The sequence below is a fragment of the Polistes fuscatus genome, unplaced genomic scaffold, assembly GCF_010416935.1.
Source record: "Polistes fuscatus isolate 324 unplaced genomic scaffold, CU_Pfus_HIC Scaffold23, whole genome shotgun sequence".
Lineage (NCBI taxonomy): Eukaryota > Metazoa > Arthropoda > Insecta > Hymenoptera > Vespidae > Polistes > Polistes fuscatus.
Genome location: NW_025113100.1, coordinates 1441752 through 1456575, shown reverse-complemented (window position 1 = coordinate 1456575; position 14824 = coordinate 1441752). Strand labels below are relative to the sequence as shown.

The following is a 14824-nucleotide window of genomic DNA, read 5'->3' as shown; positions in this document are numbered from 1 at the left end:
ACTTGATGAAAATGAACTTCTGTTTTTTTTGTTGTTCGAATGTTTAATGAATAATAATGAAAAAAATATGATTCGATGATAATTAATGGAGTTATTCGAGTACAGGCAGTGCCTTCCTGGCTACACGTGCTTACAAGGATACGGCGACAACCCAAACTATGGTTACACGAGCTTCGACAGCTTCGGCTGGGCTCTGCTTTCTGCCTTTCGTCTAATGACCCAAGACTATTGGGAAAATCTTTATCAACTGGTACTACGATCGGCCGGACCGTGGCACATGCTCTTCTTCATTGTCATCATCTTCCTCGGTTCTTTCTATCTCGTCAACTTGATCCTCGCTATCGTAGCGATGTCATACGACGAGTTGCAAAAGAAGGCGGAAGAGGAGGAGGCTGCCGAAGAGGAAGCAATAAGGGTATGCGAATGAGGACTCGTATAAAAATGGATTTTGTCAATTTTAGGAAAGCTATCCACACAGTTTATTATTTTTAAATCAATCTAAATTTTTTTTCATTTTTTTTTTTTTTCATACTCGTACGAATTATTTTCAACTCTCGACGATTTTATCGGAAATCTTTTTTTTTTTATTAATATTCTATTTTTTTTTCTCTATTTTTATTAGATTTACTACGAATATTTCCGAGTTAACGTTAATAATCAATTAATTAATCGATCTATCATGCAATTTAATTGTATTTAAATTTAATGCTTCATTTTTTCGTCTTTCCTATTATTAACAAAACCCTCTATACGGTCCTTGGACCCGTCTAAAGTCATACGTAATTGTTCTAAGACTTTTCCTAGTTCTTTTTTCTTTTTTTTTTTTTTTCACAGTTTTTACTTCTTTTAGTTTTATTTCATTTTTGTATGAGATATCGATTTGATTTTGTATTAAAATAGGGAACAAGTCTTGGGACATTTATGACACGTCTAACCGTCCAGTAATTTGACACGATTTTATTTCTTTTCTTATTGTATACGATATTTTTTAAAAGATTATTCTTACTTATCTTTGTTAATTGAAGTTAGTATTGTCACGTTTTTATTTTTTGTCTCAATTATACAGGGTGATAATGATCTATGCAATTAGAATTTCTTTCTGGATAGTCTTATTAACATGAAATTCAATGAATAAAAAGTTTGTTACACGTGTGTTATACTTCTTCGAAAGGATTATGCGCAATGAATCAAATAAATAATTATCCAAGACTGGAAAACAATAGTTTTTTTTAATGGTACTCCATTTTTTTTTCTCCATAACATAAGACAATATTTCTTTTGTTATAGAAAAAAAAAAAGAAAAACAAAAGTACAATTGGAGTACCATTTGAAAAACTAAACCAAATATAGTATTCCTAACTTTCGAATAACTTAACACGCATATCAAACTTCTACGTAAGAAAAAAAAATTAATATATAGCAAAAATTCCCTGTATATATAAATCGTTCATTTATGATTTCACTTTTAGATCTTAAAAACGAGGAAAAATAATTATCGTTCAGTTTGAAACAAGCGTCGTTTTATTGGACGGACGTGTACAAAAATCCAATCCGTGTTGACTTGACGACGGGTCTGAAATCGCAAAGAAAAAAGAAAAGTAAATGAATAAATTGAAATTTGCCGGTAAAAAAAAAAAAAAGAAAGATGTCGCGTATTTGGATGACAGAAGATAGAAAAAAAAAAAAAAAAAGAAAAAAAGAAAAAAAATAGAAAAATTGAAAAATTGAAAATAGGATTTTTCCAACGGATCGCGCGTTTATACACGGGGGAGATACAGTTTGATTTGATTCTGACAGGAAGTCGAAAAAGCGTTGCTGGTGAAGGAAAATAAATTAGCGCAGCAGGCAGCGGCAAGGGAAGCAGCAGCGGCCGCTGCAGCAGCGGCAGCTGATCAAATCGTCAAATCACCGTCGGACTTCTCTTGTCATAGTTATGAACTATTCGTTGGCCAGGAAAAGGGTAACGACGATAACAACAAGGAGAAGATCAGCATAAGATCTATCGAGTCTGTTAGCGAACATAGGATCAAGCAGATCAACAACAACCACAACGCTGCCAATAAAGTGCGGAAAGTCAGCGCCGTAAGTTTCCTTTTTAAACAATTCCTTTAAATTACTAAATTCCCCTACCACCACCACCACCAACCCCATTCGTTCCCGATACAATTCATCATACTTTCCTTTAGAACAAATCTACGATGATTACTTTATCATATATTTGATTTATTTATTATCTCGACTCGTATCCGTTTTAATCTCGAATTCTAACTCGCTGACCTGTACCACTTACCCCTCTCTTTTTCTCATACTGAATTAATAATAATATTAATAATAACGATAGGAGGGGAGAGGAAAATATTGAGAAAAAAAAGGAAAAAAAAACATTTGATACGAGACGAGTCGAGGGATTAATTGCCTGATTAAACTTTGACAATCGTTAAAACAACTACCCCGTTTGTTATTTTTCAGTAGAATTATTGAGCATGCTCGTCGTATAAAAGTAACTGTAATTGTCTCTCTGCATTTTTTTATTGGATTTGTTTCTATTATTCTTCCTTAAAGTCAAACTAGCCCTTAGCCCCGTCAAAAGTTCATCACATCGTATATAGTAGAGTCCCTTTAACCCTTTCGTTGAATGCTTTAGCGCAAGTATCGTCGCATAGTGTACGACCCCCTCCTACTACATGCGGGTCCATTGGTAACGAGAGGGTTAATTATAATGAATTATACATTCGTAGGGGAACTATTTTCGTATATTCGTGTTAAATCTATCAAAATATATACATATATATATATATTTATTTTCCTCATATCTGTGTACGTGTATCATTTAGTTTAATATTATTATTATTAAATATTCGTTGGTTATAGTTGTGCGTGTGCTCTCTATCTCTGTCTCTATCTGACTTTGGATTCATTTCTATGTGTATGACGTATGCTTAATATCTGCAAGTATTATATATCTATGTTTATCTCATCAAACTTGTATGTATGTGTGTGTGTGTGTGTCTGTCTGTGTGTATTAAATATATAATATATATTTGACATATATATATATATATTTAAACATATATACATATATATATATACGTATTTATCGAGTGCCTCGTTGGTGTACACAATTAGAAGAGGTTACGAGCCCTTTGGTAGGAGATATCTTTTCTTGTTTTTTTCTGAAGGTCTCTCGCGCCGCTAATGGCCAGTTTACTTATGTCTACCAGGAAAGTCTCCGGAAGGTACGTGTTTCACGACATGTGTCTCTCACCATCTCGACCCGTACGTACACACAATCGCATCGTACAAAACAAAGAAAGAAACTATTCAACCAAAATTTATGAGAAATATGAGATTTATATAAATTAATATAATATTTTTTATATATTTTTATATATGAGTTGTTCCAAAGCCAATACGATTAAGTAAACATTTTTACGATATTTTACTGATTTTTCTAAATCTAACAAATAATATTGTTTGTCGTTCGTTGCTTTAGTTCACCTGTCGAAAGATAAATTTAATTTACTTATACATTCTTAATCAAATCATAGAAATTACAATTAATTTTTTTAATCTATTGTTTTGTTTTTTTTCTAAACTTAACAGACATTGGCTTTTGATCGACTCGTATATTATTCGTCACTCTAATTATCTAACAATATTTTCTCGCGCGACAAAGTATCTTTTATCATCCCCTTTTTTCCGATACTCATCATCAAACTAGATATTTATTTATTTTGAAAAAAAAAAAGAAAAAAAGGAAGAACGAGTGAAACGAATGCACTTCGGGGGATGGGGGAGGGGGGGGTAAATATTGTCTTCATATTTCTCGAGATATATATTCCCTCATGTTAGCGATAATAATTTCGTATCCGTGGTGTCGAGTGGTTTGAAATATGTTTAGTTAAAGAATAAAAAAAAATAGATTGAGGAATGGAAAAAAGAAGAAAGAGACTGGTTTTATAGAACGGTTTGTCAGAGTATTTAGAATATTATTGTTAAACGACACCTATATATCAATCGATGGTCACCTGTTTTATATATTTTTTATATCTCTTTTTAATTTCCAAGAAAAAATATTTCATGGTTCTACTCTCTCTCTCTCTCTCTTTTTTTCTCTCTCTCTCTCTCTCTCCCCTCTCTCTTTCACTTTTTTTCTCTCTCTCTCTTTTTACGTGTTTTGTATTATCAATATTGATCCTAATAACTCAGTGGCGGATTAAGGATGATTTGTCGATACAATCGGAAACAAAAGTTAATGACATTTTCATCAAATCCATATCTCTTAATATCTGTTGAAATAGATGATTTAAACCAACTATTTTTTTTTCTATAATTAAAATTTTGATATAAAGTTTCTAAAAGAATGAAATTTAGTGATCATTTTAATAATATTAACATAAAAATCTCAATTTAAGTGAAAATTGTAAAATAACTCACTGTAAAATACAGTCACAAACAAAAGTTATTAGTTATAGTGAAAATTGTAAAATAACTCACTGTAAAATACAGTCACAAACAAAAGTTATTAGTTATAGTGAAAATTGTAAAATAACTCACTGTAAAATACAGTCACAAACAAAAGTTATTATGATAAATATTACAATTTGTTTAACTTACTAATAACTGATATTAACACTTTTAAAACGATAATCTTCTCATCGATAGATCACTCTCATTGCTTTTATCAAAATAACTTTATAACTAATCGATTATTGAATATGTTCCATTAAAAAAATCATTATAGTAAAAGCTCTAAATTCGATTTGATCCGCCACTGCAAATAAGTCCTGAATAGAACAAACGATCCGAGACAGATCCCAACACATACACGCATTCACGTGCACACCTGTAATTAATATGCGAAGGAAAAAGGAAAAGTGTTCAGTGAGACAGAAAGAAAGAAAGAATGAAATGAAGAAAAAAAAGAGAGAGAGGGAGAAAGAGAAAGAGAAAGAGAGAAAGAAAGAAAGAGAGAGAGAGAGACAGAGAGACAGAGACAGAGACAGAGAGAAAGAGAAAAGCGGTGGTCCGCTTTTTGTTGTTATTACAGGCGAGCCTTAGCCTACCCGGTTCACCTTTCAATCTTCGACGGAGTAGTCGTGGAAGTCATCAATTCACGATACGCAACGGTCGTGGTCGATTCGTTGGTCCACCAGGTGGTGACAGAAAACCCCTCGTATTATCGACCTATTTGGATGCCCAAGAACATTTGCCTTATGCCGACGACTCTAATGCCGTCACCCCGATGTCCGAAGAAAATGGCACGATCGTTGTACCAGTATATTATGCGAATCTTGGCTCGAGGCATTCGTCTTACACCTCACACGCATCAAGATTGTCCTACACCTCGCACGGTGACCTCCTAGGTGGTATTGCCAATGCCATCGGCAAACCGATGACCAAGGAAAGTCGATTGAGAAGTAGATCGGTTAGGCCACCCTCCGTTAATGGTCATCTTACCGATTGTAATCAAAAGTTTCACTGCGTGAGTCCTCTTATTATCATTATTATTATTATTATTATTATTATTGTTGTTCTTATTCTTTTGTATTATTTTCAATTACGGTCAAGAAACCTTGGATCGCGAGTTATTTCATTTGCGAGTGCAGTACGAATGATGGTTTGTTTCATTTTGATTCGCGAAGTATATTTTGATATCATCCCGTTAAGTATTTCTTACGATGACATTAGAACATTTTCTTAACGAATTATGTGCTCGCAAACCGAGGTTCAACTGTATTAACTTATGCGACACCCATCTAAGAAATGTTGATTATTAATCCTTTGAGTTCTCTACTCTCCCAAATTTGTCAACTCCGAAAATGATACCCCCGATTTATCGTACCTCGCCCTGCGCATACATTTGTTTTAAACATTAAACATTTTCTACAATGATGATATTTAATGATCTATGATTTTTGTAGGAAAGCGATTTGGAAAGTGATCCCATGGGTAAAGCGAAGCAACAAGATAATCCTTTCATCGAACCTTCCCAACAACACGCCGTCGTCGATATGAAGGGTAAGATCAAATACCATATCTAACGTTTCCATAGAAAAACGCAAAAAAAAAACAAAATTAGAAAAAATAAGAGAAAAACCTAAAGTAAAAAAGAAACAAAGAAAAAATAAAAAAAAATCGTATGTAAAACATAACCACACTTTGGCAAATCGCAAATGTGTCCATGAAATTGTCATTTAAGTGTATCTCTCATCATCCGTCATATCTCATTCGTCGACGACGCATCATTTCGTTTATTTTAAATCGGACCAAAAGAAGAAACAACAAGAAAAAAATATATTAATAAATACTTTCACAGCACATACATGATATATATATAACACATAGACACACGCGTATCTGTTTTTTATCTGGTTTAATTAGTGTGATAATCACCACCAATCACCGTGTGACGTACGTACCCCTAGGTACACTCTTTTTTGTCTTCTTTCCTTTCACAGATGTGATGGTGCTGAACGATATTATCGAGCAAGCAGCAGGACGTCAAAGCAGAACACCCGAGCAAGGAGGTAATGACGTGCGATCGACTCGTTCGACCAAAATGTTTCTGTATATTTTTTTTTTCTTTTTTTTCTTCAATCATCTCTTTTCACCACCCATCTATCTATCTATCTATCTATCTATCTATCTATCTCCTTCTATGATTATCTGTCACCCTTGTCGCAATTGTGCATATCTTCTTGTCTATCGTGCGATGCATAATCCCGTCGTTCGATGTATTATATTCGTCCTACTATTACTACTATTACTATCAGTCAAATTTATACCTTCTCTGATTATTATTTTCGTATTTTACACATACATCTACACACGTACATAGATACATTACAATTTTGATTATATTTAATTATCCTAGGTGATGTTAAACGTTCACTTGGCTGCGCGTGTATCTATCTATTTATCTATCTATCTATTTTCCTACATCGTAGATTATATTGATTGGATCGTTCTCAAATTTTTCTTTCTTTTTGTTTCTCTTTTTTTTTTTCTTTCTCATTAATTTTATACACGTATATTTTACCGAATAATAATTTTATTAACACGAGTATAAGAACAAAAAAATAATAGACACGAGAACGGTATTATTATTACAATTAGATAGATAGGATTTTAAAAAACGATTCTATATAAAATTGTATCTATATTTTTCTCGATATTACATAGGAGGAGAAATATGTGAAATGTATTTGTACTTTTGGGGAAATAGAGTTTGTCAGTTTGTATTTTTGTCTACACGGCAGGGATTTAGCGTTTATCTCGTTGCGGCTGCACGAAATATTTCAAGCTTTCGTATTACATACATACAATAGTCTATAGATATATATATATTTGTATATATATAGGGTGGCTTCCTTTATCGTCGTGGTTTAACCGACAATAAGAAAAGATTTATTTCATTTCTATAGATGAGAATTCTCGAATAAATTCCTTTTTTTTATAGATACTTATATTTTCAACATAATCGATTTGAAATATTTTACTCGAGTGTTCGTCCGATTAAATATTAATTACGAATTGTTGGATCGATGAATTTAAAAAAAAAAAAACTGGTGTGTGTACTTATGTACGCACGTAAGAAGTTATATTTCTTTTGCGTACCAAAACAAACATAACCTCAATAACCTCAAAAATAACTTCAAAAAAAAAGAAAGGAAACATATTTTCAATCGATCGATATATTACATATATAAGAAAGAATACAAAACAAAAAAAAACTGGTGTGTACATTTTTCCCAACGCGCCAAAAGAAGTATAACTTCAAAAAACTAAACGTTTATTATAATGATAATTGCCACCCTCTGTATGCATCATTTTAGATTCCGTTTATATTAATCTTCGCGCTCAAGCGGAATATATTTCCTTTTAGGATATTTCCAGATCATTTTTCTTATTACATGCCACCTGCTTAATATTCGTCGCGAATTCAAATCCAATTGCAGCAGCTGCAGCAGCACCGCCCACCACCAAGCAGCAACAGCAGCGTATATATGGCTGGGTTTTGCATTTGCACAATTATTTCATAATTAATTAAATAGAAGACGACGTTGCAATTGAGCGAAATTTTTTAGCGCGAAACGTACACTCGCCAACGTTCGTTATTTTTTTTTATATTTCTATTTTTTAATTTCTTTTGTTTTTTTTTTTTTAATCTCTCCTCTCACGTAATGTGAATAATCTCTTCTACTTTCCTTTTTGAAATTGTCACCAGCACGCTAATTTGTATCATAGTACCGATTGCACCGTTAATTCTAAACAAAATTAATTTGTCGAATGTTGCTTTTTGTTCGTGTAATAAATACAAATTTTTGAAAAAAAAACACGTACGACGTTATCTTCGTTGTTTCATTTGATTTATACGATTTGGAATTATATATATGATAATCGAGATCATTTTGAAAATGAATTATTCAATAATATCAATTAATACAACGAAGATAATTTCGTCAAAGTGTTGCAGCATGCAATAGTTACGAATTTTAATAATATTCCTATTCGATATATCGAATAATGCATTCTCGTTTTCGCACTTTAATTTTCCCTCCATTATATTTATCTTTATCAAATATACTTTCTCTATCTTAGAATCATCTTTTCGTTTGCCCCCCATTTCCCAAAATACTTTCTTCGTTTCATTAATATTCAACTTGCTCTCGCTTTTTCAGTATTTTCGTTACCTTCCCATTGATCGTTTCTCTCATCCAGCTTCTTGCTTGATAGCTTGTTTCACCTGCCCGTGTTAAATTTTGTTACAAAAAAAAATTAAAAAACAAAAGATAACAAATTAAACGTGCTTGAGATTACTTACGATAATCGAATCAAATCTAATCAAACGATCGAACGATAATTAAATGGAAAAAAAAAATAAAATAAAATAAAATAAAAGAAGAAAAAAAAATGAATTTGATAATTATAATAATTGTTATAAAAAAAACCTCTTTCCCCAAAAAGAGTGGTGCCAGACAAAATAACTAACGCGCGTTACAGTTTCGACCTATTACTTTCCGACAGACGACGATGAGGAAGGGCCCACGTTAAAGGAGAAAATATTGGCCGGGATCATACGTTGCATCGATATCTTCTGCGTTTGGGATTGCTGTTGGCTTTGGCTCGAGATTCAAAAATACGTCGCACTTCTGGTATTTGATCCGTTCGTAGAACTCTTCATTACACTTTGTATCGTCGTCAATACTCTTTTCATGGCATTGGATCATCACGATATGGACAAGGATATGGAAAAAGTTCTTAAATCTGGTAACTATGTAAGTACACACAAAAATAATGTCATCGTTTAAACGTTGATTTAATTAATTAGATATCTGGATTAAAAAAAAACGGATTTATGTTATCGCGTAATACGTTTTTATCGAAACTAATTTCTCTGGAATAAAATTCTATTTGATATAATTTAAGATAGGATTTTTCTATGGTGTATTTTATAGGTTCTACTTGTTCTTTATTTTGTATTTCACTGTTGTAAAGTTTACAGTATAACATAAGCCCCCTTGTTTTTTTTCCGGACACCTATTTAATTATTTTCAATTGAGATATCGTTCGATGATGAATTATTTATATCAGAGACGTGGTCATTTTTTTCCTTTTTTATTATTGTTATTTCTAATTTTAAATCAAACTCTTTCTTTCTATATATATATATATTCATATCATTTTATTATTAAATACAATTTACATTCCGGAATAAGATAATAAGTAATCAAGTTCATTGTTAAATATATTTTACTTGTTTCTATCCACGGTCAAAATAATTTTTCTTGACTGTTCTGAGCAAACCAACCCACCCACCCACATACCACTCCTCTTTAATATTAACGCCCAGAGCAGGTACGTGTCCTATTTATCCCACTCCTGAACAAGGAAGTACATAAAACGTAGTAATATTAAAACGAGTATGGATTTTGATATGTAAATTTGTATAAAGACAAATAAAATAGTAAAGAAAAATAAGAACAAAGATTGTATGATGTATATATATAAATTAACACGTCTCTGATATTTTACATCTAGGTTAATGAAAACCGAAAAAAAAATAAAAATAATATTTTTTTGTTGTGTTTACCAATAAACACACTCGGGGTGAGAATAATTAAATGTTAATAAAATAAAATGAAAAAAAAAAAACTAATCTTATATTGAACATTTCAACGTAGTTCTTCACGGCTACATTCGCAATCGAAGCAACGTTCAAGCTGATAGCTATGAGCCCGAAGTTTTATTTTCAAGAGGGTTGGAACATATTCGACTTCATCATCGTCGCCCTATCCTTACTCGAGTTAGGTTTGGAAGGTGTTCAAGGTCTTTCGGTATTGCGATCCTTTCGATTGGTAAGTACAATCTTTGTAAATGTAAAATAATATTCGATTCGAATAAAATCATGAAAAAATTAGTAATTCTTTCGTTGCAACGTGCTCGTATTGGTGAGATTCCTAAATGGGTCAGTAGGTCATTCATATATAGGTGACTTTGTAAATACGCTAGTGACGAAAGGATTAATAAACAAGATAATAGGAATAAAAAAAAAAAAAGAAAAAGTAATTTTTAAAACGATCTAATAAATATAAAATGAATGAAACCATTTGGTTTCATTTGAAATGTATAATAAATGAATAAACAAAAAAATCTGTTCGATTATCTAGCTGAGAGTGTTCAAACTGGCAAAATCATGGCCCACGTTAAATCTACTGATATCCATCATGGGTAGGACAGTTGGTGCCTTGGGTAACTTAACGTTCGTCTTGTGTATCATCATTTTCATCTTCGCCGTGATGGGTATGCAACTGTTCGGGAAAAATTACACCGATCACGTCGATCGATTCCCGGGCGGGGATCTACCCAGGTGGAACTTTACCGATTTCATGCATTCCTTCATGATCGTATTTCGTGTCTTGTGCGGAGAATGGATCGAATCTATGTGGGATTGTATGCTGGTTGGAGACGTTTCTTGTATACCCTTCTTCCTCGCTACCGTCGTCATCGGTAACCTTGTTGTACGTATTTTTATTCGTTACAATTATCAATACAATAATATTCGATTGCAACGAATTTTCAATTTTCAATTTTCAATTGTTCAATCATCTCTCGCTAACAGGTGCTGAATCTCTTCTTGGCCCTGTTGCTGAGCAATTTCGGTTCATCGAATTTATCGGCGCCGACTGCGGACAACGACACGAACAAGATCGCCGAAGCGATAGATCGGATAGCACGTTTCGTAAAATGGATCAAGCGAAATTTCCTTAATCTTGCTAAATTGATGCGAGCCAAATTCACCAATCAGATATCCGATCAGGCGCCAGGTGAGGGACCGTCCAACAGTTGGAAAGAAGGTTTATATCCAATCAGATCGCTTGCTGTGTGCGCTGTGTAGTTCGTGGCACTGTTTTTCGGTTCGGCTTTTTATTCATTATTACACTTTTTTTTATCGGCTATTTTCAATGTCAGTCGACGTTTCTTTTCTTTCCCTTCCTCCCCTTTCCTCCTCCCCCCACCCTTCTCTCCGGTGTTCATTTTTTTTTCTCGAATTAAACTACGCGTTATTTTTTTGATTGTTCGTCCAATTAAAAAAATAAAAATAAATTTAATCGTTGACTGACACGTTTTTCTCGTTAATTACGCAAAAATTCTTTTTCTGATATTTTTGGCTACTTTATTCCTTTCATTTATTTTCCAATTTTCGCGAATTCGATTCGAATAGGATTTGAACGAATATCAAATTAATCAACACGACGACGTAATATAATGTTGGGTGGGATTACGATATTAAATACAAACAAATTTCTCGTATGAAACGTCAGAGACAATAAGATTTTATTCATTTTGCTTCGCTATTTAGCCGCCTGGCAGTTATATGTTGCTTCGCTCGTTAATTTGGGTCCGCGTATTTTGTTCGAAAGGTATCCGTATGCATTTCGGAAATGATTCTAACAACAGCAGGAAATTCATATGATTGGGTGGGGTGTTCGAGTTTCATTCTAACTCGGAGAATGGAATCGAAGGATTCTTCGTTTCGATTATCATCGAACGATGTTATCGATCGCGAGAGTACGATTAAGTAGAGGTAGAATAGTTGACAATTTATAACAACAAGTGATATCGATAGGATATATTTTATTTTTCAATATTACCATCTAAAATATATTACTTTTAAAAAAATGTAGAATGATCTCTTTAACCCACGTGTGTAAAAAATACTTTTGTTTTTTTTTTTTTTATAGAAAACAATGTTAAATTAAAAGAGAGATATAAGGTAAAAGCCCCCTCGGTTGGCCAGGCCCCCTCTATTGGCCACTTTATGCCACAACAGTGATTATAAATTATATGCTGATGTGCACATGGTGACAGTTTTTAAAAAAAAAAAATTCTAATTTTAAAATATCATTGAAAGTAATTCGGATTATTTTAAAAATATATTTAAAAACGAACAAAAATAAAGTTGTGCAAGACTTCTGTTTTTGGATGGTTTCTTGTTAAGTAAGGTAAGGATACTGTGATTTTTATTAACCTATATTTCATTTTTGACAATAGCAACCAAAATATTTTTTTTTCTGCAATTAACATAGCTTAAAATTATTATAGAAATTGAAAATTAAGTGATTTTTAATTATTCTCCATTAAAAATATGGTGGCCAAGCATGGAGACAGTATTATTGCCTCTGTTTTTATCATTAGCCAACTTATGGCTATTCGCTTTGAGGTATATATATTTGTACATAAAGTATTCAACTAGTTTTTTTAATACTAATGAGTAATTAATTTCTTTCTACACGAGTTTTGAATTATTCAATTTTGATTTATTTAATAAATTAGTTATTAATTAATTATTTATTTTAAATAGGAAACATGGCCAAATGAGGGGACATGCGTGGCCCAAAAGAGGGAGAAAGTTGGCTAAAAATAGGGACATTGCAAATCTATGTTTTTTTTAATTTATTATTAAAATATTTATGAATAATTTGTCTTTTCTTTATTTTTATTCAAAGCTGAAAGCTCAAGCTTACAGGTTAAACCATTAGTTTAGATGTAAGTTATTTTATTGAATGAATATAATTTTTGTAAAAAAGAAAACGGCTTAACTGGCCAACCGAGGGGGCTTTTACCTTACTTTTGTCTATAAATTGAAAAGAAAATATTTCTTATTTCTTATCGATATCACTGCAAAGAATGACGTAGAAGAAGGAGTGTTCTTTTTTTTTTATTTTTTTTTATTAAAACGATAAAAAAATACTACAAAGTTTCGCTCGAACATCGCAAGGAACACGAATGACTCGAGTCGATGCTTGCATGCCGACTAAAAATTTCATTCGACACGAATGAGAAAAGAATTGAAACGACACGATTTGTTTCTCTCTCTCTCTCTTTCTCTATCTTTTTCTCTCTAGTATTTTTTTTATATTGTATTTCGAGTATCTTCGTCAATAAAAAACTGTACTGTGTACCTATTAACGAAAGGAAAAAAAAAACAAAAACAGAATAAAACAAATAACGAAGAAGAAGAAGAAAAAAAAAATAAGTAGTTGGTCAAACGACGCACGTTCTTATTCAAATTGCAATTTTATCAAAAAAGGGCGGGTTAGATTTTTTGTGTGACTGTGCAGATGGAATTGACCGAGATGGGGACCTAGATCTTGCAGATAGCGATTTGGAAGCTTACAGAGATAAGAAGAGTGCGAAGGAATTGAACCAACTCGAGGTGGCCATTGGTGACGGAATGGAATTTACGATTCATGGTAAGCCTGTCCTCGAATCTTCATTTAAAAAAAAGAAAAAAACATAATTTCCTATTAAAATTTGTCTACAATTAAAAAATTCAAACTGATTTCGATAGAATTATTTTCGGGTACCATCACTTGTGATTTTCTTTTCGAAGGAGATCTGAAGAATAAATTGAAAAAGGGCAAACTGTGCATGAATAACACCAAAGTCATTGGGAATTCGATAAATCATCGGGACTATAGATTAGACAACGATTATATTAATCAGAACGAAGAGGACACGTTTAGGTTTGTTTTATAATAATTATCTATTATAATTTTTTTATTATAATTTATATAATTTTTTTATATTATTTTATATATATTTTTTATATAATTTTTTTATATAATTTTATTATAATTTTTTTCACGCGATGCAACTATTCGTATATACGATCGAATCAATATTTTGTTCGTTTTGATATTTTTTAGCAACAAATCGTATGGCAGTCATAAGAATCGGCCGTTCAAGGATGAAAGTCATAAAGGTAGTATGGATTCGTTGAACGGAGAAGAAAAGAAGGATGCCAGTAAAGAAGATCTCGAACAGGACGAAGGTAATATGCTCGAATTTGAAACCCTTATTTTAAAATCCATCATTTTTACAAGTTGAAATTCGTTTAGACGTGGGAGAAGAAGGTGACGAAGGTGATGGTATAATGGAAAGCGAAATCATACACGCCGACAAGGATCCCATTAATTCTGATTATCCGGCCGATTGTTGTCCAGAAAATTGTTATAAAAAATTCCCATTTTTGGCTGGCGACGACGATGCACCGTTTTGGCAAGGTTGGACGAATTTGAGATTGAAAACTTTCCAGCTGATCGAGAACAAATATTTCGAGAGTGCCGTTATCACGATGATCCTTCTAAGTAGTTTAGCTCTCGTAAGTATATTTTATCTAATTATTTATTAAATATATTTTAACAAAACGTAATTATATAATTTATCGATCGATTTCATTCTAATTTTATTGAATCATACTCGAATATATATTATATGAATAAATTTCAATATTTGCGTATAATTCCTAGAAAAT

At 32.3% G+C, this 14824-nt stretch overlaps 1 protein-coding gene across 17 annotated transcripts in view; it reads left to right on the top strand.

Moving 5' to 3' along the window:
• The window catches only part of LOC122518105 (sodium channel protein para), a 58381-nt gene that overhangs the window by 29365 nt on the left and 14192 nt on the right, over window positions 1–14824 (top strand). For 3 of the 17 annotated variants that reach the window (XM_043636811.1, XM_043636804.1, XM_043636798.1), the window contains 13 exons: window positions 106–415; window positions 1798–2082; window positions 5051–5485; window positions 5925–6021; window positions 6462–6530; window positions 9007–9281; window positions 10188–10361; window positions 10674–11024; window positions 11126–11360; window positions 13629–13760; window positions 13901–14033; window positions 14217–14341; window positions 14409–14671. In XM_043636811.1, coding sequence (XP_043492746.1) covers window positions 106–415; window positions 1798–2082; window positions 5051–5485; window positions 5925–6021; window positions 6462–6530; window positions 9007–9281; window positions 10188–10361; window positions 10674–11024; window positions 11126–11360; window positions 13629–13760; window positions 13901–14033; window positions 14217–14341; window positions 14409–14671 — 2884 coding nt within the window. Of the gene's footprint in view, window positions 1–105; window positions 416–1797; window positions 2083–3179; window positions 3237–5050; window positions 5486–5924; window positions 6022–6461; window positions 6531–9006; window positions 9282–10187; window positions 10362–10673; window positions 11025–11125; window positions 11361–13628; window positions 13761–13900; window positions 14034–14216; window positions 14342–14408; window positions 14672–14824 lie in introns of all 17 variants that reach the window. The other 14 variants (XM_043636807.1, XM_043636796.1, XM_043636809.1 and 11 more) reach the window with 10 other exon arrangements.